The sequence below is a fragment of the Cetorhinus maximus genome, chromosome 8 (assembly GCF_964194155.1).
Source record: "Cetorhinus maximus chromosome 8, sCetMax3.hap1.1, whole genome shotgun sequence".
Lineage (NCBI taxonomy): Eukaryota > Metazoa > Chordata > Chondrichthyes > Lamniformes > Cetorhinidae > Cetorhinus > Cetorhinus maximus.
The window spans coordinates 6795906-6822703 of record NC_135886.1 but is presented as its reverse complement, the minus strand read 5'-3'; the positions used below and the strand labels follow the sequence as shown (position 1 = coordinate 6822703).

Here is a 26798-nt window from a genome sequence, read left to right as displayed (position 1 = left end):
GCCCAGTGTGACGCACACCTGGAAGCGCTGAGCGCACCCTGTGCGGGCGGGGGGGAGTAGGCTGAGTCGGGGAGTGAGAGCGCAGAAATCTCCGCGGCACAGAGATTCCTCAGGGAGATTAGTTTCACGTATAAACCATTGAATAAAAGGAGAAAAAAATTTGAAGGACATGTCCCCACATATGAAACTGCCACATGAACTGGGACATGCCCATTAATGTTAATAAAGAGTTTTCCAACACTTTAAAAACGTTCACGAAACTTCATCCCGTCAGTGAATGAGGCTCCATGAAAAATGTGAAGGCCACCTGGGCTCTTCGCCTGCCTGACAACCTTAAGGTTGGACGGGCAACTCAGGTCAATGATTTAATTGATTGTTAAATGGCCGTAATAGGCCCTTGACAGTTCAGCGGGCACGCAGCTGAATTGGGCTCGTGCCCGCCGAACTGAAAACCTGAATGGCGCACGTGGTGACATTGGGGCGCATGCCCAACATCACCCCATGTCATTTTAGGTCTCGGTGCGCGGGCCCCTCCCCCGCTCGCCAAGCCGAGGGTTTTATGATAAGAATGAGATTTCCATTTTCCTTTTGGGTCGCTGGCACTGTCATTTTGAAGCCAGGATAAAAAGCCCTGGTAGCGTGTCAATATTTGCAAGGGTTCCCCACATAAAAGAGCTTGAAAACCACTGTTGTCAGGCATGTTGTAAAGCCACAGCTTATATAACATGTTGGTGCAGAGTGGAAGGAGTTGGACTCTGAACTGGCTTGTGCAATACCTATCTTGTGTTCCAACTAGATTCAAACATGTGTGTCTGAGCAACAGTGGAGGCACGATCATTTGTCTAGGCATCTTTCTTCCAGTGGAGCGAAGATTAAAACCTGTGCTCTTGATCTCTACCCAGTGGCCACTACTCGAAAGTGTGTGTGGGTGGGTGACGGTTGAAGATACAATGGGGCTCAATTGTATTGAACCAGTGTTCAGGTAGCCATGTACCTTTGCTGACAAGGCTTGTACACAATTCATGGCCAGTTGTGTGAGGTATCAGATGACTGCCTAGTGCCCAAGAAACGACACTCCAGCATGAGTCAGCAACCTTCAGAGAGAAAGAAAGGAAGTGGAGAAGTGTCCCTAAGTCCCGCAGCAATCACCTTGCACACCAATGATAAAATATTCACCAAAACACTACCCGTGTTTTCAGTATTCTAAGCCGCTCCATGTAGCTTCATTTCGAAGGGGAAGCCCTCCAAACGTTAACCTCCTCTTGCTCACTCACTGTCTTCCTGGCTTTGCAGTTACTCTTTATGCTTTGCTCGCTCTTTGTCTCAGGAGACCCGCCCACCTCGACCTCCCCTTCCGCAGTCCTACCTACCGCAAGGGCCGTTGCCTGTAGTCCCTCCTCTTCCCACTGAGAGCAGCCTCTGGGCCTACTCTATCGAGGACATCTGGGAGCAGGCGGAGAAAGGAAAGACAACCTTGGACATGAAGAGAATTGAAGGAGGCATGGCAGTAAGTGGCTGGCCAGGCCACTGTCTACATCAGTCCCAAGTCTTGTGGTTTCCCATCTGTTTCAGTCCTGCTCATGTGATTTCGAGGCATGAAATAAGTAGGATACAAACGAATTTGATTTGCAGCCTTGGCACTAAGTTTTTAGTAAGGGATAATGGTGATAGCAACTCTCATCTGATTGCACTGATATGGCTCGGTGATGCATTTCAGTACAGTTGATGGTATTGCCTAGTATCTCTGTGTAACAGTGGACCCCAGGTAAGGTTTACTAAACACAGTACGATGCTGACCCCTTAAAGTTCTTAATATGACTGCAGACTGTTACTTGGAGAGTCACTCTGACATAATAACAGCAACTTTCATTTATATAGCACCTTTAACACAGTAAAACATCACAAGGCGCCTTAGAGGAGCGTAAGCAAACACAATTTGAAACTGTGTCGCATCAGGAAATATCAAGCTAGGTGAATGAAAGCTTGGTCAAAGTGGTAGGTTTTAAAGAGCATCTTAAAGAGGGAGAAAGAGAGACAGGGAGCTTTATGGAGGGAATTTCACAGCCTCGAGCCTAGGCAGCTGAAGCCAGTGTGGAGCGATGGAAATCAGGAATGCACAAGAGGCCAGAATTGGAGGCGTGCAGATATCTTGGAGGGTCGTAGGGATGGAGGAGGCTACAGAGTTAAGGGGTCTGTGAGGGCATGGAGGGGTTTGAAACAGGATGAAGATTTTAAAATTGTGGCATTGCTGGATCAGGAGCCAAAGTAGGTCAGAGAGAACAGGGATGACGTGAACAGAAATTTATGTTACAAATCTGTCAAAAATTGATAATTGGAAACCCCTTATTTCATGCCTCTTTGTTGTAGCCAGTGTGTTGTGATTTGGTGTATTCCATTTGAATTTAATATGTGACTTATAAAACTTTGGGCATGATATTGTACTCTACCATTGCACAGGGCACTTTGATCTGTTTAGTGAGGTCACTGTAGCAGGCACCGTTCACCACACTTAAGATACACTAGTCACAGGTCATCGTGGGATCATACCAGGGGCACTGATGACAATGAATAGCATTGTCACCTGGCTACCACCAACTGACTCAGTCCAGGCATGTGTTGAACTGGAGGCCTTCCTGACCCGAACGGTTATGGCACTCTCTAGATGCCCTGAGCAGGTGATCTATCTTCCCTGCATTAATGCTCTGAGTCTCGAGGTATTTGCAAAGGCGCTAAAGATTATCATCCCTGTGGGTTTTGAATTTGCCAAGAAGGGAAATGATGCTTGTTCTGCTTAAAGAGAACAGATTCCTGCTTGTACTTGTTGAGATTAGCAAATGCTCCTCATTGTTCATGAATGCAGAGAGAGAATTCTAACCCATCTAACTGGGTATGGCTGCAACGCTCCAGCACATTGACTGTGCACTTTAAGCAGTGAAAAGGGAGCTTGCTTCCTGCATAGTCAGATCTTACAGGATTTTTCCTTCTATAATTTTAGAGAGGAGCCTACAATGTGAATTCATAGGCTTGGAGTTTGGATTGAGTCACTCCCTTCCCCGCATTCCCCACCCCCACTCCAAACTCTTGGGACCCTTCATTCCCTGGTGAAAACATTGGAACTCCCTAGCTTTGGCCAAGTCCAGTGGAGCAGGGCTCATTGCACCATTCGCTTTCAACTCCCACTTCCCCACCACCCACCATGTTATTCCAGTTCGTTGTCCCCAAGGGCTGGGACCTCAGGCCACATCTCGGATACCTCGGGCCTCATGTTTTATCTTGTTTTTCTCCTGTAGAGTTCCAGGAAGGAAGGCCGGCCGATGTTGCAGACCAGCTCCGAGGGTAGCGCGGGGCAAAACAAGCAGGACACGGAGGCCGAGAAACAAAACAAAGGTACAGTCTGCAAGAGATCAGCAAGTGTGTTCCTCTGGGGTGCAGGAGGTCAAGCATTTAGTGTCCAGATTTATTAAATCTGGGGCAATCTTGTTCACTTTTGCAATAGGATCTCAAATAACTTCATTCACAGCTGGAACATCCAGCCAGAATAGGAACTTAGGAACAGAGAAGCAGGAGTAAGCCATTCGGCCCCTCGAGCCTGCTCTATCATTCAACTAGATCATGGTTGACCTTCCCCAATGCCATTTTCCTGCACTATCCCGGTATCCCTTGATGTCTTTGCTATCTAGAAATCTGTTGACCTTTGTTTTGAACATACTCGATGACTGAACCTCCACAGCCCTCTGGGGTAGAAAATTCCAAAGATTCAGCACCCGCTGACTGAAGAAAAAATTCCTCCTCATATTGGCCCTAAATGGCTTATCCTGAGACTGTGTCCCCTGGTTCTAGACACCCCCCAACGAGGGGAAACATCCTTCCTGTATCTACCCTGTCGTGCCCTGTAAGAATTTTGTACACTTCAATGAGGTCACCTCTCATTCTTCTAAACTCTAGAGAATACAGACCCAGTCTCCTCATACGAAAACCTGGCCATCCCAGGGATCCTGGGATTCGAATGATGCCAGTTGTTCAATAAAAGCTTAAAAACATGCTGCTTTCTTTTTCAAATCCCCGCTCCATTGGTCATAAAATACTTTGTGACAGCAAGAATGTCTCACATTTATATTGCGCCTTTAATTTATGACAATATCCCAAGGCACGTTGTAGAAGCATTATCAAAAAAAATTCCCAAGCCAAATAAGGTGACTTCAGGACAGATGGCCAAAAACTTGGTTAAAGAGAGAGGTCTTAAGCAGCATCATGAAACAGGAGGGAGGTAGAGAAGCAGAGAGGTTTGGGGAGGGAGTTCCAGAGCCTTTGGGCCTTGGCAGCTGAAGGCACAGCCACCAATGAAGGAGCGATCCAAACTGGAGAAGCCAGAAATGAAGGAGCGCAGATCTCTTGGAGGGTGTAGGGCTGGATGAAATTGCAGAGATGGGGAGGGCCGAGGCCGTGGACTGATTTGAAAGCAAAGTTGAGAATTTTAAAATCAAGACGTTGCTTGACCTGGAGCCAATATCCAGTGAGCTAGTGGGGGTGTGATAGCTGCAGGAGACCTGGTGAGAATAAGGACACAGGCAGCAGAGTTTTGGGTGACCTGAAGTTTACAAAGGGCGGAATATGGGAGACCAGTCAGGAGTGGGTGTGGGTGTTGAGTGGGTGGTGAGATGATGTTTCCTTCGTGGGGCAGTCTGGAGCTAGGGGGCATAGTTTCAGACTGGGGGGGTCACCCATTTGTGACTGGGATGGGAGGAATTCTTTCTCTCAATCGGTTGTTGGTCTTTGGAATTCTCTACTCTGGAGAGCAGTGGAGGCTAGGGGAATGAATATATTTGGAGCTGATTTGGACGGAATTTTGATCTCTGAGGGAGTTGAGGGTTATGGGTAGGGCAGGCAGCAAAGTGAAGTTGAGGCAAGATTAGAATCAGCCATGATCTTATTGAATGGTAAAGCAGGCTCGAGGGGCCGAATGGCTTGCTCCTGCTTCTAGTCCTTATGTTCTTATGAGTGCCTTGGAATAGCCAAGTCTAACAGTAACAAAGGTATGAGTGAGGGCTTTTGCAGCAGATGAGCTGAGGCATGGATGAAATTAGGCGATGTTATGGATGTGGGCTAAGGCAGTTTTAGTTAGCTTCACAGCTAAGTATAGGGTGATGTGCCAGCCTTGGTTCATTCGGTTGCGTACTTGCCTTTAAGTTAGAAGGTTGAGGGGTCAAGTCCCACTCTAGATGTTGAGCACATAATCTACTCTGACACTCCTATGCAGTATTGAGGGAGTATTGCACTATAGAAGTGCCATCTTTTGGATGAAATGTTAAACTGAGGATCCCATCACATTATTTCAAAGTTGAACAACTAATTGACTATGTAAATTTCTTTGGAATGTCTTGAGGACTTGAAAGTCACTATATAAATGCAAGTCTTAACTTCTCTTTCACTTTTTTGTCTTTCTTTGCTGGCATCTGTGTATTTAAATATATTAATGTACTGCATAAGGCCAAAGTCTTTCAGAAGGATCATTACAGGTGTAGTACTTTTACTGTACATTATAATATACCCCCATACCAAAATGTAATGTTAACAAAGGACTAGTCACTCTGTACAGTGTGCTGCAATATATAAACTTAATAAATACCCTCGCTGGAACATTCTACCAGCTGTTGATTGATGGAGTGATGCATGTGGGAGTACTCTATCACATAGGAACAAAATGGGTAGAAACGTTTTACTTCACAGAAGCAGTGTCGCATACTAGATAAATTCTAAGGTGGCAGCTCTGAGGTCAGCCAGTCACATCCCAGCTGAAGGATGGTACTAACCTACTCATTGCAACGATACATCATAATGAACAGCACATTTGCGCTCAACTGCCAATGGCAGCTGTGAGCTAGAGAGGGCAAAATCCACCATGGCAGCCTATAATAAGCCAGACATCGAGGAGTGGGCACTGAGATACGAAGGATCAATGGAGCGTCTGACACACTTACCTCTCCCAACTCCCCTGCAACTGCTCTCCATCCATATCTTCACTGTTAAGCACCTCGGGCCATTTTCTGTGTTGAAACCAATGTATAATATGTTCTTGTTCCAATTGCCTCTTGAACTCATGTAGTCTGTTGAACTCATGTATTCTGTTGCACCCCACCTGCAAGTTCCCCTCCAAGCAGCACACCATCCTGACTCTGAACTATATTGCCATTCCTTAGATAAAGACAAAAAGCTAAAAGCTACTGCGGATGCTGGAAATCCAAAACAAAAACAGAATTACCTGGAAAAACTTAGCAGGTCTGGCAGCATCGGTGGAGAAGAAATCAGTTAACGTTTCGAGTCTTCATGACCCTTCGGCAGAACTGAGTATAGTTAGGAGAAAGATGAAATATAAGCTGGTCTAAGATGGGGGGGCGGGGGGAGAGAGAAGTTGAGGGTGGGGTGATTGTGGAGATAAGCAGTGATAGGAGCAGATAATCAAAAGATGTCACAGACAAAAGGATCAAAGAGGTGTTGAAGGTGGTGATATTGTCTAAGAAAAGTGCTAATTAAGAATGGAAGACAGGATACTCAAGGTACAGCTCTAGTGGGGGTGGGGTGGAAAGACTAACAAAGTTTTAGTTTTAGACTTAAAAATAATGGAAATAGGTGAGAAAAGAAGAATCTATATAAATTATTGAAAAAAAAGGGAGGGGGGAGAAACGGGGTGGGGATGGGGGGAGGGGAAGTTTAAGATCTAAAGTTGTTGAATTCAATATTCAGCCCGGAAGGCTGTAAAGTGCCTAGTCGGAAGATGAGGTGCTGTTCCTCCAGTTTGCGTTGGGCTTCACTGGAACAATGCAGCAAGCCAAGGACAGACATGTGGGCAAGAGAACAGGGTGGAGTGTTAAAATGGCAAGCGACAGGGAGGTTTGGGTCTTTCTTGCGGACAGACCGCAGGTGTTCTGCAAAGCGGTCGCCCAGTTTGCGTTTGGTCTCTCCAATGTAGAGGAGACCGCATTGGGAGCAACGAATGCAGTAGACTAAGTTAGGGGAAATGCAAGTGAAATGCTGCTTCACTTGAAAGGAGTGTTTGGGCCCTTGGACGGTGAGGAGAGAGGAAGTGAAGGGGCAGGTGTTGCAACTTCTGCGTGGGCATGGGGAGGTGCCATAGGTGGTGGTTGAGGAGTAGGGCGTGATGGAGGAGTGGACCAGGGTGTCCCGGAGGGAACGATCCCTACGGAATGCCGTCGGGGGGGGTGAAGGGAAGATGTGTTTGGTGGTGGCATCATGCTGCAGTTGGCGGAAATGGCGGAGGATGATCCTTTGAATGCGGAGGCTGGTGGGGTGATAAGTGAGGACAAGGGGGACCCTATCATGTTTCTGGGAAGGAGGAGAAGGCGTGAGGGAGGATGCGTGGGATATGGGCCGGACACGGTTGAGGGCCCTGTCAACGACCGTGGGTGGAAAACCTCGGTTAAGGAAGAAGGAGGACATGTCAGAGGAGCTGTTTTTGAAGGTAGCGTCATCAGAACAGATGCGACGGAGGCGAAGGAACTGAGAGAATGGGATGGAGTCCTTACAGGAAGCGGGGTGTGAGGAGCTGTAGTCGAGGTAGCTGTGGGAGTCGGTAGGCTTGTAATGGATATTGGTGGACAGTCTATCATCAGAAGTTGAGACAGAGAGGTCAAGGAAAGGAAGAGAAGTGTCAGAGATGGACCATGTGAAAATGATGGAGGGGTGGAGATTGGAAGCAAAATTAATAAATTTTTCCAGGTCCCGTTCCTTCACTGTCGCAGGATCAAAATCCTGGAACACCCACAGTGCTGAGGGTGTACGTACACCGCATGAACTGCAGCGGTTCAAGAAGACAGCTCACCACCACCTTCTCAAGAGCAATTAGGGATAGGCAGTAAATGCTGTCCTAGTCAGCAATGCCCACATCCCAAAAATGAGTGAATTAAAAAAAAAAATTGCTATTTGCTACAATGGCCCTTGCCGGTAACTTATTGCACAAGCCTATTACCCTTTGAACAAAAAAGAGTTTGCCCAAGTTTCCATTGTCCTGCCATCTTCCTCATTTTAATTTCTGTCCCCTGGTATTTACATCCTCGAGCTGTTACACTTTAGCCACTGGGTAGGAGAGAAGCAGTGTCTTATATTTCTCATGTAGTGCATGGTGGCGAAATTTCTGCTCGTTTAACTGTCACTCAGCTGGAAGAGCCCAAGGCGCCCTGGTGAAAAGGTGGTGTTATAATCTCTGTAGAGACCGATAACTTTTAAAAAGAAATTCAAACTTCCAGTTAATAGCTGAAAGGATGATATGACACGTGTTAAGACTTTTACTGTAACAAGCAAACTAGGATCAACAACTAAACACTTTGTGAACACTTTTAAAATCTTTCATTAGCTAATCTCTCCTGAGGTCCATCTTATCACAGACCTTCTCATTTGTTCTTCCTGACCCCACCCCCTTTCACTGGCGGAAAAACTCTTATATTTCTAATTTCCTTTAGTTCTGATGTAAGGTCATCAACCTGGAATGTTAACTCTGTTTGTCTCCATAGAAGCTGTCTGGCCTGCTGCATATTTCCAGGATTTTTTGGTTTTTATTAACTAAACACTATTTGTGCAGGCAATTTATACTTTAAACTACCAAACAGAATGTTTCCCTTTTACTTTTAATACAACCGGAAATTCCACCTAACAATTCGACTTTACAATGTCCTGCAACTAGTTCAAAGTGATTCTTAGCTCCCAAGGATTTACTTCCATTCTTTTCCTTGTCAAGCCTGGTAACTTTTAACCCCAGAACTGTCTTTCCTGGTGAGACTTTTCCCTGGAGTTTCTCCCTCCAGCTCAAGCTGGATGAATCATCCAGCCTCCTCACAAATTTGGTCTTTTCAATCCGATGTGAGCTCTCACCCATATTCCTGCATGGTTAACCATAGAGACTTTTTGTTTCTAGTTGATCTCTCACTCTAGGATCCTGGTAGACTAGCTTGTCTGTGAGTTTCAGTGATCTTTTAGGAAAGCCTGCAAACCGATCCTGCAATAGCTCCCTAAGGACATTCTCCCTCTCAAAGCCCAACTCCATGGCAGCGTGAATCTCATGGGTCATATATTTGGGTAGAAGTCCTGATTAGCTATTCTTTATTCTATTTTATCCTTGAAGTAAATGGACAGTTTAAAGCATAACCGTTTACAATCCATCATTCTCAACACCTTCCTGGGACTTTGGAGACTAGCAGTCTAACCACTGTCGACGTAGATACTGCTGCCATTGTCTCCAAGTGTGAACACCTTATGCCTTCTTTCCGGCAAAACAATCTGGGCCTCCCTTTAAACATCCATGTCACCTAGGCCCACTGTCAGATAGACTCCTGAACAGGCCACATGATCCTCTTCATCTTACCCTAAATAAAACAGACAGTCTCAAAACATAACAAACTTATAAATCTCGGATTTTTAACAGTTGTTCATCCAGTTGTTTCCTCAAATTATGGTAGACAAGAAGAAGGACCACAGTAGAAATCCACTGTCAATGTGTTTTGGTACCAGTCTGCTCTTGGTAAGGTAACTTGAAAGTTGCACTGACAGAGTTCTCTAACCTATATTCCCTTTGATTCTACAGTAGGTGTCGTTCCTCCAAGGACCAAATCACCACCAGAAGATGTTTCTCCATCTCCATCCTACCTTGCAGTTCGCAATAGCGATAAAGCAAATTATGAATCTCAGACACGAGTAAGTGTAAAGGTAGCTCACTACAGATTAACCCACAAACCTCTCGTCTGGCCCACTCCACCCTACGCCCCTTTGGCATTACTTTGTTTTTACATTTTACCAAAAATTGCTGCCAAGATGTGAAAATAACAGTAAAAATTGAGATACTTTTATTTTTAAAGCTAATCCTTCAACTAGAGGTGGGGTTGCTTTTGGAGGCCAAGTTCACAAACAACAGTACAATAGTGAGTCACCAGGAGGCACTAAACCGCAAAAAATTCTTGAAAGAATCCTCCTCCCCAACTTTGGTTTTTCTGATACATCTGTAAGACTTCAAATAACTCTGGGCATTTTATGCTATCAGTAAATTACGTTCAAACATAGGAGTCTTTTGCAAATCAGCCCGTGTGCTGTCAGTCACCTTGAACTGCTTGGACTTGTCGGCCAGGCACTGAACATATTCTGTTCATGAAGTTTGTCATTAAAGTTTGTGTTATTAATGGGGAGATAAACATGTATGTTAACATGTTGGACATGATGAACATGTTTATTAATGGAATATGGACTTTGCTCGAAGGTTACACTGCATCCAATCTGTCTACCTTCTGAGCAATTTATTTGAGATACATATGTAGATGGTGTGTGTATGTGGGCAGGTGTCCTGGGACTTTTGTTGGTATCCAAGGGGTATAGTTGGCATCTATAAAATACAGCTCAGAACCAGGAGGTTACTTCTGACCCAGCTCTCCTCTTCTTCGAGTATATCAGAATCTTAAATCCTTAAGGGGCGTCCCCTGGTTGGGGAATCTAGAACACGGATTTGCAGTCTCAGGATACGGAGTCGGCCATTTCTGATTGCGATGAGGAGAAATTTCCAGAGAGCTGTGGATGCTCAGTCATTGAGTATATTCGAGACAGAGGTTGACAGATTTTTGGGTACTAAAGGAATTTTTAAAAATTCATTCATGGGATGTGGGCATCGCTAGGCCGAGATTTTTATTGTCCATCCCTAATTGCCCTAGAGAAGATGGTGGAGTAGGGGTTCCCCTTTTACCTCCGAGACCCTCCCCATACTCACACTCAGTGACACCAGATTCACAAGTGCTTGAACAGAATGTCCAGCAAGACAAGTTTCTTGATAATTCACATTTGTATTATTGAATTTATTTTATTCATTGGATGTGGGCGTCGCTGACTAGACCAACATTTATTGCCCATCCCTAATTGCCCTTGTTCAGGGGGCATTTAAGAGTCAGCCACATTGCTGTGGGTCTGGAGTCATATGTAGGCCAGTCCAGGTAAGGGCAGCAGATTTCCTTTCCTAAAGGGCATTAGTGAACCAGATTGGTTTTTACAACAAATGACAATGGTTTCATGGTCATCATTAGACTTTTGATTCCAGATTTTTATTGAATTCAAATTCCACCATCTGCCATGGCAGGGTTCAAACCCGGGTCCCCAGAGCATTACCCTGGGTCTCTGGGTTACTAGTCCGGCGACAATATCACTACACCATCACCTCCCCCAAAATGGAGTTTGATAGATTCCTGTTGTAAGTGTATGTTAAGGGCTATGGCGGGTAACTGTAGTTAAAATACAGATCAGCTGTGATCTAAGTGAATGGTGGAACAGGCTCGATAGTCTGAATGGCCTCCTTCTGTTTCCATGTTCCCTACTCCTTGATAGAATTAAGAAATTGACAAAAAAAAATCGCTAAATGGTTTTACTGACTTAAAATTATTTCAACTATCTGATGGGACTCCATCCATCATTGAAGCTACTTGGGCTGGTCAAGTTGCCATGAGCGACGGTGGCTTATTTTTCGCTGGTTGACCCCTCCTCCTTGACCAAAGGGATTTCTTGTGTTTTGCCAAAGGAAAAATCGAAAGGCGGCGGCGCGCATCCCAACGATGCAAAATCCAAGATGAGCGTTGAGGAACAAACTGAGCGCATGAAGCGTCACCAGAATGGATCGCTACGAGGGCATAACAAGAGGCGGAGTCTAACCTTAACATCCGGCCACCTGATGGCTGCAGGTTCGAGCAGCCCAAAGCCCATTGTTCGAAGAGTCATGGTATGCCATTGGCTCATTTCGCTTCACTGATGACATGTCAGGAAAGGATTGTTGTTCAATCATTCCCAAGCCAGTTGGTGAAGTATCAAACTAGACACTAATACGTTTTTTGATAATAGATTTCTTTACAGAGTGCAGCAATACACATGTCTGCTTTTAAAAAAAAATCCGGTCATGGGATGTGGGCGTCGCTGGCTAGGCCAGCCTTTATTGCCCTTGTTCAGAGTCAACCACATTGCTGTGGGTCGGGAGTCACATGTAGGCCAGACCCGGTAAGGATGGCAAGTAAACAGACGTTAGTGAACCAGATGCATTTTTCAGACAATCAGCAATTGTTTCGTGGTCATCATTAGACTTTTAATTCCAGATTTTTAAATTGAATTTAAATTCCACCATCTGCCGTGGTGGGATTCAATTCCAGATCCCCAGAGTATTACTCTGGCTCCCTGGAATGCTAGTCTGGTGACAATACCACTGTGCCACGTCCCTACCCCACTTCTTACCTACCATGCCCCCTGTCCCAGCAGTCTCTCTTTATAAGTGCACTAGGTACTTAATTAAACAATGCTTTTCACCTATGTATCTTAACACTATAATTAACAAACCATTAACAACTGCCTTCTGTTACTGTTAACACCGTGGTTTGTATGGGCTGTCGGGTGGCATAGTTGGTCAGGCTATTTTTATTGTCCTGTCCTCTCCGGCACCAGAAGGGTTCAATGTCTCCTCCCTTGCAGATAAATTAAAGGTTTGAAGTGAAATGAGTTGTCACCTTGAGTCCAGTTTCAATCTCTCAGTCCCATCAGTCTACATCTAAAGATGTTGAATTAGCAATCCCACTCACTGACCACAGAGTGGCTGGTATAGAAAGCTCACAATGGTGTGTTGAGGGCACTGTTCCAAGGTTGGGTTAAAGGGATGTTGTTAAGATAGCTAGTAGAGGAAATTTTACTCTACATCTATTACCTGAGTGTTTGACCTTGATACTTGGGGGTAAGAGGAAAAATAAATGCTCATCCCTCATGTCGATAGAGATTGTTAAATTTATTTATTTTATTTATATTTTTAATGACCATATCTGTTACTCACGTTACATTGAAGTTGCCTTTTATACTGAACAATTACAATGAAATTGGAACATGTCAGATGTATTTTGCAGGACTGAATTTTAAACATAAAAATATTAGCAGTTACAAAAGTAGGCATTAACATAAAGCCATTCAACTGCCTAATTCTCTTGCAGGAAATTCCTCTTTGCTGTATTTTAACGTAGACAGTGTTGTATAAAGAGGTTAACTCCTGTTCTCAAATGAGCACAGAAGTGTTCGCATTTGTACACAAACCAGCCTTGATAGTAATTTCTGTTCTGTGACCTGCAGTGTTGTCCCAGTCATGGTGCTTTTATCAGGAGCCTGTTCAAGGTGCCAAGGGATCTGCCTCACTCTACCTGTTAGCCTTGGTAGGCAGAGGTGATCAGCTGGTAGAGAGATCGTGTGTTGATTTTGAAGCCAGCTGGTTCCTTCACACTCCGTTGACTGGGCAAAGCTGGAGTGTTGGCCTGTTAGATGAGATCCCAGTGAGAAAAGACGTGACAGTGTATTGAGCCTTTTATGACCTCAGCATGACTCAAAGTTCTTTATAGCCAATGAAGTAACTTGAAGTGTAGTCACTGTTGTAATGTAAGAAATGTGGCAGCCAAATTGTGCACAGCAATCTCCCATAAATAACAATGTGATAATGACCAGATAGTGTGATCCTTTTTAAAGAGACGTTGGTTGAGGGATAATTATTGTCCAGGAGACTGGGGAGAACTCCCTTACTTCTCATCAAAATAGTTGCTAAGGGATATTCTCCATCCACCTGAGAATGTCAGCCTGGGTTTTTGTGTTGCTGAAGTATCAGGAGGGGGCCTTGAACCCATAACCTTCTGACTCAGAGGCCAGAGTTCTAGCCCCTGAGCCAAAGCTGCGCCAGCTCAACATGTCCAAATCTCTGAGAATTCAGCGTCTTTCAGATGAGACATTAAACCGACGCCCCTTCTACACTCTCGGGTGGTTGTAAAAGATTCTATGGCACTATTTCAAACAAGAGCAGGGGACTTTTCCCTGATGTCCTGTCCAATATTTATCCCTCAGTCAACATCAAAAAAACATTATAACAGTGACCGCACTCCAAAAATACTTAATTGGCTGTAAAGCATTTTGGGATGTCCTGAGCTCATGAAAGGTGCTATAAAAACAAAAGTATTTTATTTCCCATATGAATTTGCAGACTCCTGCCATTAATCCAGATACATGGTCAATCACACGGTTGCATGAACACAGGGAAACCATCAGTCCCAATAGAACCACCATTGCACTCAACAGAAAATATCAATATCCCCCTATCAGTTGATTTTAAAATTATGTTGGTGAAATTTAAGGTTTGGTAAAACTGTTGCCTTCCAGAGGGCTTGACGATCCTTCCTTGTGCTTTTTCCCACCAAATCCAGGTCCCTCGGCGTAAGACCACAGAGGTGGATATCTCTCACCTGGAGGCAGCTGTCAGGGGGGATCATGCAGGAAACTTCCATGAGACCCCCAGGGAAGAGATTGCCCGTCTAAGGAGGATGGATCTGGAGCCTGAGCATTATTCAGTGGACATCAACAAGGAGGTGTGTGGTGGAGGTAGACGTGCAAAATGATGAGTGACTGTGGGAAGGAAGTGTGAATGTGGAGAAGGGGGTATGTGTTAGGGGACTGAGGTGGTGAAGAGGGGTGAGTACCGGAGTGTGCACAAGATGATTATTGGAGATAATGAAATGTTGACATAGGGCCATGGATGGGAACATTCCATATTTTAAACACTTTTCATGTCCTTTGTGCTTCACAACCATAGATTTACTTTTCAGTGTACTAATGGGCATTTTGTAGGCAAATGCAGCAGTGAATATGCACAGCAAGACCCCACAAAACACACTGAAACGAGTGACCGGTTGGCCTGTGGAAGGTTTAGCATTGGTGGAAGGTTCAGTGTTGGCCAGGAGAACTTCCCTGCCCTTCTACGAATGGTGCCATCAGGTCTTGGGTAGTCGCTTGAAAGTGGCATCCTGGGGAATTGTACCCCTCATTGCTGCACTAACACATCAGCCTGCATTATGTGCTCAGGCCCTCGGGCAGAATTTGAATCCACGACGACCCAAGCTGACTCGGGTAGTAAGGGCGTTAGACTGTGCAACACTTGAACTATATATCCTCTGATGTGCCAACCCTAAAAATGGTGAAAAAGTGGCAGGATGAGTGTGTGTGACCTTTGGGAACTATCAAGAGTAACGAGACTGGAAAAAGTAGCCATGCTGACCATAATTCCTGTCTTCATCTTATAAAACGGGCACAGAACGGGTGCAGAATCAGGGCCAGGGCTGCTGGAAATGGGGCTGAGGTGGGGTTGCCCCCTGACTTTTCATCTTGTTGTCAGAGCCACCACATCAGCCCCCAGTGAATTGTGTTGAGGTAGAAATGAACAATGCTATACTTAACTGAGATGTGCTTGAACCCAATATCCGATGCAAAGAGTGTTACTTCCCCAGTGCTGACTTCACTCATTTTGATAAATAGCAACGTTTGTTTTGACGAAGCCAACAATTGGGTTTACCTTGCCCCAGATCCTCGTGCTAGTGAGTATTGTGATGAACTGCCTATCTGCCCTCTTGTTACAAACTGTGGTTACAGACCCGTGAACCCTTATCCTTTCTCGTCCTGACTGATTTTCTCTTGTCCAGTTGTCCACGCCAGACAAGGTCTTCATCCCTGAGCGATACATCGAGATCGAACCCGAACTCCCTCTCAGTCCAGAGGAGCTCAAAGAAAAGCAGAAGAAAGTGGAACGGATCAAAACGCTCATCGCAAAATCCAGGTACCCATGGCTGAGTTATAGGGGAGCTTTCGGAAGCTTAGGGGCAGCTGTGTAACACACGAGATTGAAGTGTGAGCAGCACAGTGCATAATCCCTGTTCTACCAGCAAATCCTTATCTGCTGCTCTACAAAAAAAAATTCAACTGGTTCACAAATGCCCTTCCCTGGGAGGAAATCTGCTCCCTTTACCTGGTCTGCCCTATCTGTGACTCCATCCCACACCAACGTGGACTCTTAACTGCCATTTGGAGTGGCCTAACAAGCCCCCCCCCCTTGTATCAATTCACAATGGAGGGTCACCATCACCATCAGTGAGGCCCACCTCCTGAGAGTTATTTTCAAAATAAAAACTCTCCTTCAGACTGCAAATGATGCAATATTACAAAGAAGTGCTAAGGTCGTTTGAGATGGTGCATGTATATAATTGTTAAATCTTCAGTTCCCCCATGTAATTAGAATGTCAGTGTAAACTCTACTTTTTCCTGTTGATAAGCAATTTTTGACATCTAATTTGGTGTCACCTGTATATGCGTAATCATTTAAAAATGGTTTCTATGGCAGCGGGGAGATGGTGACTTGCAGTGTTTGAGTATTTCCCATAGTTTGTTCCTATATTCTCTATTAGAATATCTCTATTCTACAACTGGGGAGAAAGCCTTAGAGGGACCTTCTTGTAGCCGGTAGCTCAAGCTGGAATTGGGGGGACCAGGAAGGAGGGTGGGAGAAGGATGGTTTATGCATTTGGACAGTAAAGTGAATGCTCTGTTTGATGTTAGTTTGCAGAACATAGTCCCACTAACTGAAGGGCTCACTGACAGTAACATAGACCCTGAGCTCCAGCTACAGGAACAGGAGAAGAGAATCGAGATCTCTTGTGCCCTCGCCACTGAGGCATCCAGGCGGAGTCGGCTCATATCAGGTAACGGTTGCAATCATGTTCCACTTGTGTTCTGGAGACTAATGAGTACAGGTCTTTACTGAGGTGGGGCAGAGAGTCATTGAGGTGGGACAGAGAGTCATTGAGGTGGGACAGAGAGTCATTGAGGTGGGACAGAGAGTCATTGAGGTGGGACAGAGAGTCATTGAGGTGGGACAGAGAGTCATTGAGGTGGGACAGAGAGTCATTGAGGTGAGACAGAGAGTCATTGAGGTGAGACAGAGAGTCATTGAGGTGGGACAGAGGTTCCTGAAATAAGAACAAAAAACGCTGGTAAAGCAGCATCCGTGGAGAGAGAAACAGAGTTAATGAGCTGAGCTCCCATGGCCCCATGGAGACCGGTTGAAGAAGGGTGTGGGAGTTGGGGTGGAAAAGTAGGCTTCCTGTCGCATTCCTGCCTCCAGCTACACCACTTAAGGGCATTGGGGGTTATTTTCCAGTGGAGACAGAATCTTCCCATTGGGTGTGGAGCCTGAAGTTCTCTGGAGGTGTCTTCCCAGCAACAGGCCAGGGAGCCATTGACGTATCCTTTAAATCCCCCCTCTCCCAGGGTGATCAGATTGCCACAGCTGCAGCTACAGATTATCCTGTTGAGGAATTACCCCTCCTCTACCCCACCCCACCACCCCTGCCATAATGATGCCCTGGCAGCTATGACCACATTTGCTTTTAACAAGTTTAGAAGCCTTTGAGGTGCCCTCTTAGTCTCCCATCTGCATCAGCAGCACCCATGGCTGCTGGTGGGGCTGTTAGCTGCCCACAGCCTCAGGCCTTCCGATAGGTCATCCCACCTGCGCTGCCCATCTCTATCTTTAACTGGACCAGGCTCCTGGAGGCGACGTGTTAATTGGCTGCCTCCAGGAAGATGGCACAGGCAGGTCAGACCTGGACAGCATCAGGGTCAGGACCCGCATGTGCTTTCAGCGCCAGGGCCCCGAATCCCGCGGAAAATTCAGCGTAATGCTTCAGATTGTCGCACCATTTGTCACCGTTTATTATCGAGATCCTGCTCCCTCTTCCCTTCCATTTTCTCAGGTCTAGTGGGAATTCCCATCAGAGTCCCCTCCAAGTCACGCATTATCCCAGCTTGGCCATACATTGCTCCTCCTTCATTATTACAGTGACCTTGTCCTGGAGTTTGCTAACACCTTTAACACCTGGACCGTAAACTGTTTTAATGCTTAAATGTTTAAATTCTATGCAATTGTGAAGTGCCATCACTATAAGGACAGCAGTGCTTCAAGAAGAGAACCCATCAGCGTCTTCTCAGGAGCACCCTGGATGGGTAATAAAATGGCTTTACTACTGCTGCCCAGATGCTTTTTTCCAAATGTTCAAATGTGGCTTCAGCTCAGAGAGCTGGTTTGTTGAAGTGCATTTCTCTCTAGGATGGGTTATCGCTAAGTTCTAACTACATAGCAATACTTTTTCTAAAAGCAGATATTTGTTTTTAATCTATTGCCATTTATCTAACACATTCTTACTTTAATCCAACATCATCGTGGACTTCACAGCATCGGAGGGAGTGTGTGTAAGCGTCAGGCCTGTTTAGCTGGGTAGAGCATTGCAAGGGTTTGGTACCAGTGGAGGGGGAGGTCAGTTTTACGCAACACATCTGGGGACTGGAAACAAAGACGGGCATCTAGATGGAGGGAGGCCGACCGTGTGCAGGAAGCGAGCTACCTGTAGCGCAAGAAGGAAGCAGGTCTAGGACAGGCGGGGTGCATGCAGGGGATGTGGGGGGGGAAGGTGGGCTGCTATTGATGATGGAACTTCATAAGGTGGTGAAAGCTATGGAGAGGGGAATGCGAAGAAACCTGGGCTGTGAAAGGACATTCACTTATGCGGGGGAACGGCAGCCATGAGTGGAGAGGGCAGGTAGGATGTTGCAAAAGCAACTAAGTATGGGAGGATAGGGAAATGTGGGTCAGTAAAAGGGCAGATGTTTGCTGTGGGCTTGTTAGGGGTGTGATTGTGGAAAGCATGCTTTTGCCATCATCTTTGCTTCATTTATTGCCATGCTTTCATTCCATTTAGTTCCAGCTTTGGGTGCACCAGGTTCTTCAACCCCACCATCATCTCCCATCTCATCACTGCCACCTCAGGTTACTGATGGAAGCCATTTAATGTGTGTCTGAAGAAGTAAGCAGTTTTTGAAGAAAGATTCTTAACTTTAAAAGAACTACATCCTTTTATTCTTATTAAGCTTATTTAATGAGGTGTTAGCTTTGACAGTAATGCAGTGGTTGATATGAGCTAGATCAGATTGTCATGGCACCTACCATTTCCTTTTCTTATTTGTACCAACGACTCTTATTCTTAGGACTTCCAACTTTGGTTTGATATATTCCCTGGCATTTGATAGTGCAGCCTTCGATCACGTGACATTTGATGATGTGACATGGGCCATCGTGAGGTTTAATCACATGACCTTTGCAAGTCTATTGTTACATTTATCCTGATTGAGTGTCTCAGTAACACCAAACTCTGAATGAAATATTTGCCTTTTTGATTTATAGTGAGGTGAATACATAATTTATAGGTCGCAGAATACAAAAGAATAGGAAGATATTTAGGATAAGGAGTGTTTACATAAAAATTACCTGTGATGCTTGACAGCTGCAATCACAATGAGATACTCCAAGTTAATGGCAAAAACTTCATCAATATGAGTAAAATCTAAAGTTTTCCTACAATTTTGTGACTTTTTACAATACACGGCAAGCTATATAAAAAAAAAAATAAAACCAAAGCCAAACCTAATTCAATTCATTGACTCTCAAACCCCACCCCTCAAAATCCAGTTTCAGGGAGGTGATATCCAGTCCCAAGGAAAGAAGCACCAAAGATGCTTGATTCCCAAAACAAAGCCCATTGTACATGAGTGCATGTCACTCTCCCTCGTTCCAGTTTGTGTTTCTCTCTCCCTCTCCCAGTTTGTTTCACTCTGTCTTCCAGTTGGTGTTTTTCTCTCTCTCTCTCTCTCTCGTCCTCTCACCTCATTGTCTCTCCCTCCCCCAGCTGTTCTCTCAGGACTCATGGATCTTTTTGAAGCAATTTTCTTTAGCCCCAAATGCTATCATCTTCACAACCAGTAATGAATGGTGTGTTTCCAAATGTTGGTGGATCAGCGGGGTTCAGACTGAATGCTAACAACTACCAAAGTAATAGATACACAGGAACCTTGCGTACGAGGACCATTTCTCCAGAGTCATCCCCATGAGTGCTTGGGGGAACAGTCGCCCACTCTACCCAAAGCGGGAGGGCTGGGAGCCCTAGTACGAACACAGTTTCATTTCAAAAAGACTTTTAACATCTTCACTTAGATAAGGTCCCCTCTCGAGTTGCTTCCTTTCAAGATTGAACCAGCTCAAGTTTCTTCAGATTTCTCATACCTGAGTGACCTTGGTGTTCGGGATGAGCCTCATTTTTAAAAATGGTTGATTGACAATCATCAGGGTGGCAGGTACTGAATTGTGATGATGATACAAATGATACCAGTAACCATAATTCATAACGTAGTTATAGACAAGCATTAAAATAATAAAAGAATTGCACAATTATGATCATTTTAGCATACAAATAATTACAATACGTTGCAAGATGCAGATCTCGTTAATTTACAGAATAGAAATGAAAGGTCTGTTGCACTCTGCATTTTGTATTAAAATCCATCGATCATATGCTGAGTCAGGTGATCATATGATGTCAGGCTGAGTTAATTAAATTCTCAATCATTTACATACTACTTATGAGTTTTACAAAGTAAGGGATTGCGCTGTCTCACAGTCTATTCATTCTGTATCTTATTTGCGGCATGGCGACTTTTCCCCTTAATTTAATGACCTTTTATTCTTCTGATGTGGGGTTGAGTGCTGATCAGCTGTGACGTGTGGCGAGATCATTCATTAAATGTTCCTTTTGCAGCTCAAGCTGTGGCCGCCATCAAGTATCACGGGTCGACGTACTGAGGACCACCTGAGGTACATCGATACCACCGTCAGGGCTGAGTTGAAGACTGAATGGAAGTCTTATCAGGAGCCAACTGACACCCAGTGCAGACCAGAACCGAATGATTCCTTTATATTCAAAGAGGGCAACTCCTCCCAAGATGCTATATTCATCTAAGAGTTTCTTATTGTTTTAGTCCTTCATGTGATATGATTTTTGTGATTTTTTTTGTTTTGCGTTACAGAATTCTGAGGAACCTAGGCTGGCGCTGTAGAGCTGAGGTTCTGAACGGAAGGAAGGTCAATGAAGGAATTTTATATTTTCTGAACTCTTCCATTATAAGCCGGGAAAAAATATTTATGATTAAAAAAAAAAAGTGGGGTGACTTCTTGAGTAATGGAAGCCAAATTTCCTAGGCAGCTCCACCGGACTCCAGCTCCAACTGTAACAAAGAAAGGGAATGAGATACTCCAAAGCCCTGTAGGGATTGTACATTAGACAAAGCCTGAGGCACGAGGCGAGATGAGGCTGGAGGGAAATTGAGCTCCAACGAGGAGGGTGGGGTTTGGTTTGTAAGGAAGAGAAGCAACCTAGACCCCTAGAAGATGAGTAACTTTATTTTTTAAAGGGCAATTAGTTTTAGCATTGCCTCCCCTGCCAAGAGACATCTAGGAGGAGGTTGGGAAAACCGATTGACAGGGGCCAGATACCAGAGGTTCCCGCTGCGTCAGTCTTGGAGGGGAATGGCTACTCCATGCAAATATGATGCATGGGCATCATACATCAAACAGTACTTGGCTGCATACTCCGCATAACCAGCTGGTACCATCTTTACCCAAAGTTGGGCAGCTTCAGGTCAGCGGACAGGTTGCCCCGAAACTTTGGTCATCAGTGCAAGTGATGGAGCCTCTTAAAGGCAGCTCCATGCACAGGCATCACGGAGCAGCCTTGAGGCAGAGAAACACGCATTCAAAAGAGTGAATACATTAATTAAGAAAAAATAAATACCCTCCTAGACTTTCCTTCTCAGTCAGACCTGTCATTGCTACAGGTGTCACTCAGTAGATTCTCTCAGTGAATGATCTACTCCAGAATAATCCAAATTTGCGAATGTAACACCTCGTCAGTCTCTGCTTTTCTGTCTAATTTTTTTTAGTTGCTTTTGACTATATTGAAAAGCATGTTTGGAGAGGCTGTAATGACCTTGGGCCTAGTAAAGTGTAAACTAGCTCATCTCCAAGTCTGTCCAAGCACTTAACTGTGCCCATGCTATCAACATGGGACCATATCTTTGCACGCTGGTGTGGTGCGTTCACATGACAACGACCCCAGCTACTTGCATTGCCACGGATAATGCGAAAACAAAATTAAGATGATGACTCAGTTTTACAGAGCTTGTGTCAGGTTCAATTACCACTTCTTGACTGGCTGTTGATGAGCTTTTCTATGACTTGCTAAATAGGCCATTGAAATTAAGTCCAGCCTGCTCGGTGGGATATTTGAATGTCAAAGGGAACGTTCCACTGTTTAACTGTTGCAGCGTATGATTCTGAATTTTCTCTCTGTATATATGCGTTTTTATTTTGTTACCTCTCTGTATAAAGATGAAAAGCTTATGCCAGAATTTAAAGGCACTGAGCTCCTTTGCCCAGTCCTGTTGCCTATTGGCAATCTTATCAGTCTGAGGTTCCACTGTGTGTAGACATCAGATACAATCCAACCAGCCTAACATCTCTTTATGGTGAGACTGATTTATCTGGTCTCAGACTGCCACCTATCAAGGCCGGCATTGATCAGTAATGTGACTATTATCAATTTTTGTTTGCGAATTAGGTTCCTTAAGGCACTTTTCCGTTTAATTGCTCTCCCACTGCCAACAATCCATCCTTCTGATGGATGGCGAGTTCTCAAAATTTAGCTCAGGACCAGATTGGGGCCTCATCTGTGATCTTCTCTGTGATGGTCGCACTCACACTTTAGGAGGTTCTGGGGAGGCAACATGTGTGGAAGCAAGGGTCAGAGTTCAGGAGAGGAGCGGCCAAAATTTGGATGGAAGATCAATATTGCGAGTCGAGCAGAAGTTTGAAGCAGGAATCCTGGTTCTTCTAGTCTTGTAGCAGCTCTGAAACGTGAGGATTACACTGAGGACGTTAGTTGGTGAGGCTCAGGGGCAGTTGGAATGTGCTTAGGGGCAATTGCATGTTTTGCAGGAATCAACATGACGCAGTTTAGATGCCATGCCAGTTAGCTAGGGTCATTTATCAGCTCAAAGTTGGTCTTACTGGCGTGATGGTCTTCTGGACTGCCAGCCCCATTGAGCAGCTTGATACCCATTAAATATGGTCCCATGAGCGGTTGTTGGAGAGAAATTTTTAAAAAAGGGGTCACTTTGTTGTGTAAAGGGTTAATCACTGGTACCCACCGGGGGCACTCTTGGATTGTGTGCTTTCCCTGGGTTAATTCTGAGGCAGTAAAGTAAGTCCTCTTGGTGGAGGAGGGTGTTGAACTACTGCCCAAAAACGTGCCCAACTCCAGTCCCATCGAATGCTGCTCACTGAATTGGTTGCCAGGATCCATGAAGCGGAACCACTGAATTCAGAATCCTAAAGTGAATAAACAGATGTGAAAGTGTCAGTAAGGATAACTATGACTGCAGTTATACATCCATGCAAAGTCATTTCAAAGGTGTGGCGGTTTAACTTATATGTACTAAAGCCAGTGGCCTAGGCACACGCCGGCTTGTTTTTTGCAGCAGCTGCAGTATAGCTGCAGTCTAAATCTAGAGCTACGTCAAGCATAAGGTGACGCATTTATATATAAACTGGACATTTCAAGAAGCGACCAAGCTTCGGCCAATGCAGAGATTTCATCCGTCGGGAGGTTCCTTTCCAACCAGCCAATCACGTGGCTTCTTTGCTTCTGAGTCTTCCACTGTGCAATCGCGAAAGATTTCCACTGCTGTCCGGGTGTGGGGATGGCTCACTCTGTAAAGGGATATAAAGAAACTGTAAAAATAAAAAAAAATAACCAATCTAATGCTGATCTCCATCCGGAGTGACTCTGAAAGAGTCTGTTAGCACGCTTACAGTGTTGCTGCTCAGAGACTAACTCTGCCTCACCTCTCTGGTTTACTCTTGGGTGAAGTTGGCACATTTCAGTGATGTTAAAACATTCTATTCATTGCATTACATTTGTTACATTAATTGTGAGGTCAATTGAGAGAAAGAGTTTTATTTTTTAAAAGAAAGCTGAAATTTGGATCTATTTAAATGTAAGTGACTGCAGCACTAATAGACTGTACATGGTTTCAATATGTCATGAAGCCGCTGTTAACTGTTATCTGATGAGGTTTTCCTGTAGGACCTTGTGGTAGACGTGGAGTATGTGGAGGTTACAGTGTCTCATCAGACTCTTGGTCAATGCTGTTGTCAGGAGCAATCGCTTCCATGATGTGCTGAAATGAAGGAGCATGGTCAATGGTCACTGTTTGGATCAGTATTGGTTTCATTCAGAAGTACCGTATCAAGGTGGCCCTGGTTCCTTCGCTGGCACAAACAATGTTGAGGATACCGGAGCAAGCAAAGTAAAAACGTTGTGGGCAAGAGCCAAACAGGATCATGAGGGGGACCAGAGTGAAGAGACCAGGAAGCTTCCCCACCTCCAACCACACAAGGGTGCTACACTGGGCTGGGGGTGAGGGAGCGGGGGGGGGGTGGGGTGGGGGGAGATGCGGGTAAGAACTTGGCCAAAGCATAGCTAGACAGGTGAGGAGGGAAAGTGACTTTGGGAGGTGGATGTGAACGGGGCATGAAAACAAGAGAATGAGGTTGGGGAGGTGGGGATAGATTTATAGATTGAGTTGGGGGAATGTGAAATGTAAACTGGGGAAGGAGATAGGACTGGGTGTTTGAGATATAGAGGGTCAACAAGTAGAACAATAATTGACCTGTGGCTGGTGAAGCCTAGCTAAGCCAGTGTGTGTGAGAAATGCTGACAGTGCTACACAATGCACTGCCTGGAAACACAGGTCAAAATTATAATTTTGGCAATTGTAATGTTAACCAGTGACTAAACCCAGCAGGTCTGTTTTGAAGCACTATCCAATCCTGTTCATTATTGTTTGCACTTTGAGTGTGGCCTCGCTTTCTGCTCATTTAAAATCCCAGCAATAGCCTCACACAGGCAGGTCTACAGCAGTGAATGTATTCTGACCAACTTCTCCATACACTAATAGCAAGATCAATAAACACAGCAGATAAAAAAACAATTTCAATTTCATTTAGTTGAGCAAAGCACATCCCTCAAACAGGCTTTAGCCAAGAAAATGTCAATTTTTGTATGTGATTTAGCCACGCAAGAGCGTAATATTTATAGAACTGTTTGTTACATGAACACTGATTATGGGGAGTTAAAAGGAGAGAAGTTCTATGCATTCAGTGATTGCAAAGATTGCACTGCCTTCTCATGCTCATAAAGTGGTTGAGAACCTTTGCCAAACCCAAGCACAGTAAAGTCCCCAACAGGCCAAACTGAGGACCACTTAGGAGTTTCTCTCGGTCTGTTTGCCTCCTTATCTAATTGCCTCTGAATGAACAGCTATCATTGATTGAGAACCATTTGCAATCCATGACTGAATCTGCGATTAATAATTGGTCAGTGTCATTATTTCTGTTTGTCTCAGGGCAGGAGTGTGTATAGAGTTATGGTGACCGTCCACTGACTCCAGCCAAGCCAAGCCTGTGTCCTCCTCACATGTTGTGACACTTGAGGACAATTCCCCAGCATCCAGGTTTCCTTTGGAAGCTCAGTCTGAAAGATAGACTGGCACAACTAGAAATTGCTCCCTCCCTGCACTATCCCCTGCCTAGCAGTGCTTCATGCCATTTTGCAATTCTACAGGTGCCAATGACCAGCCAGTGCCTCACCCACATGACCATCTTTCCTGTGCAGCATGGACAATGAGTGTTGGCCAAGGTGGCATCATAAAAGTGCCCAATCCTGTCCTGGACATCTATATGCATTTTTTTTAAAAGGCAAGGCACACCCACAATTGATTTATCCGTTTTTGTGTCCACCCTCCTTGCCGGTCTAGATGGTGCTACTAATTATACAATTTGGACCACAGCTCCAGGTTAGCCCTGCCTGGGTCAGTGATCTTTCTGAACCCTAGGCTTAGAATTAAATATTGCCCGATTCTGTAACATGATTCTTTCGTGTTATTCCTCTGGCTTCTTCAGATGAGGGAGGGCAGTTTCAAAATCCATGGACTGTTCAGAGATTCTTGGCTTCCCACATACCTTGCCCCGCGCTCCCACTGTCCCCCCCCCGACCTGTCACCTCCCTCAGCCCCACATTCCAGACCACACCAAGGGGAAGAGCTGTTCCAGTGCAATCTTGTAAAGTGAAATGGCAGATAACCTGAGAACTCAAGGAAAGGAATGCTGGGCTGCAGCAACCATACCTCCTGTTTGAGGGTGGGGGGTTGGGGGTGTTTATCACGAAGGGGTTGGGAAACTTTCCACTTAACGACTCAGGATGAGGGAAGGTAAAAGGATCAAGAGTATGACATTTGTAACCACATGGCACTGTGTTTCTTTAACATGTCTTGTTCCCGTTTCCTATTTGACAAAGCAGGTATTTTTTTCATAGACTATAAGCTGTTCATTGCGTGACTGCTAAGGTGTGTTGGGGAAGGCATCGTAGCTCACTTTGGTTGTTTGGGAATTTAGATAAGAGGTATACCTTATAATGTACATCAATGTATTGTAATAAAGAAATATCAAAAAATATTATGAAAAAATATTGAAACTAACCAGAATTAAAAAATGAATATATAACATAAGTCTTAAGTGTTTGACTTTTACAAATCTGTCAAGTTTGAAGTGCTTGAAATAAGCTTCAAAGGATGTGTCAATTTTGATACTTATTTATGCTCCCTCCACATTTGCTAAAGTAATTGACAAGCCACCTTATCATGGAGATAGTGTCCCTTTAAATAGAAACTATGGAACGTGACAAAGCCCTATTAGTGTTCATACGTGCAGCTCAGAAGAATGTGAAAAGGCTTGAATGGAAGTAGAGAGTTTTTACTGTCTTGGGGAGAAGCTGCTGCATTCAGGTGAGTCATGTGGATAATTGGCCTTCAAAGATGGGACTTCACTAACTCTCTTAGCTGAAGCCAGAAATCTGACTTCAGAGGGTTAACCTGAAGCCTTGGGGTGCTTGCTATCACATTACCATTGAGGCGATCAAGATATAAGG

At 44.8% G+C, this 26798-nt stretch overlaps 1 protein-coding gene across 1 annotated transcript in view; it reads left to right on the top strand.

Annotated features, from left to right (window-relative positions):
* The window catches only part of plekha6 (pleckstrin homology domain containing, family A member 6), a 293021-nt gene extending 266642 nt beyond the window's left edge, over window positions 1–26379 (top strand). The window contains exons 19-26 of the mRNA XM_078546389.1: window positions 3291–3387; window positions 9593–9702; window positions 11558–11755; window positions 14247–14408; window positions 15516–15649; window positions 16426–16568; window positions 18624–18728; window positions 20514–26379. Of these exons, the coding sequence (XP_078402515.1) occupies window positions 3291–3387; window positions 9593–9702; window positions 11558–11755; window positions 14247–14408; window positions 15516–15649; window positions 16426–16568; window positions 18624–18724 (945 nt within the window). The 3' untranslated portion in view covers window positions 18725–18728; window positions 20514–26379. The remainder of the gene's footprint in view (window positions 1–3290; window positions 3388–9592; window positions 9703–11557; window positions 11756–14246; window positions 14409–15515; window positions 15650–16425; window positions 16569–18623; window positions 18729–20513) is intronic.
* Window positions 26380–26798: the final 419 nt, after the last annotated feature.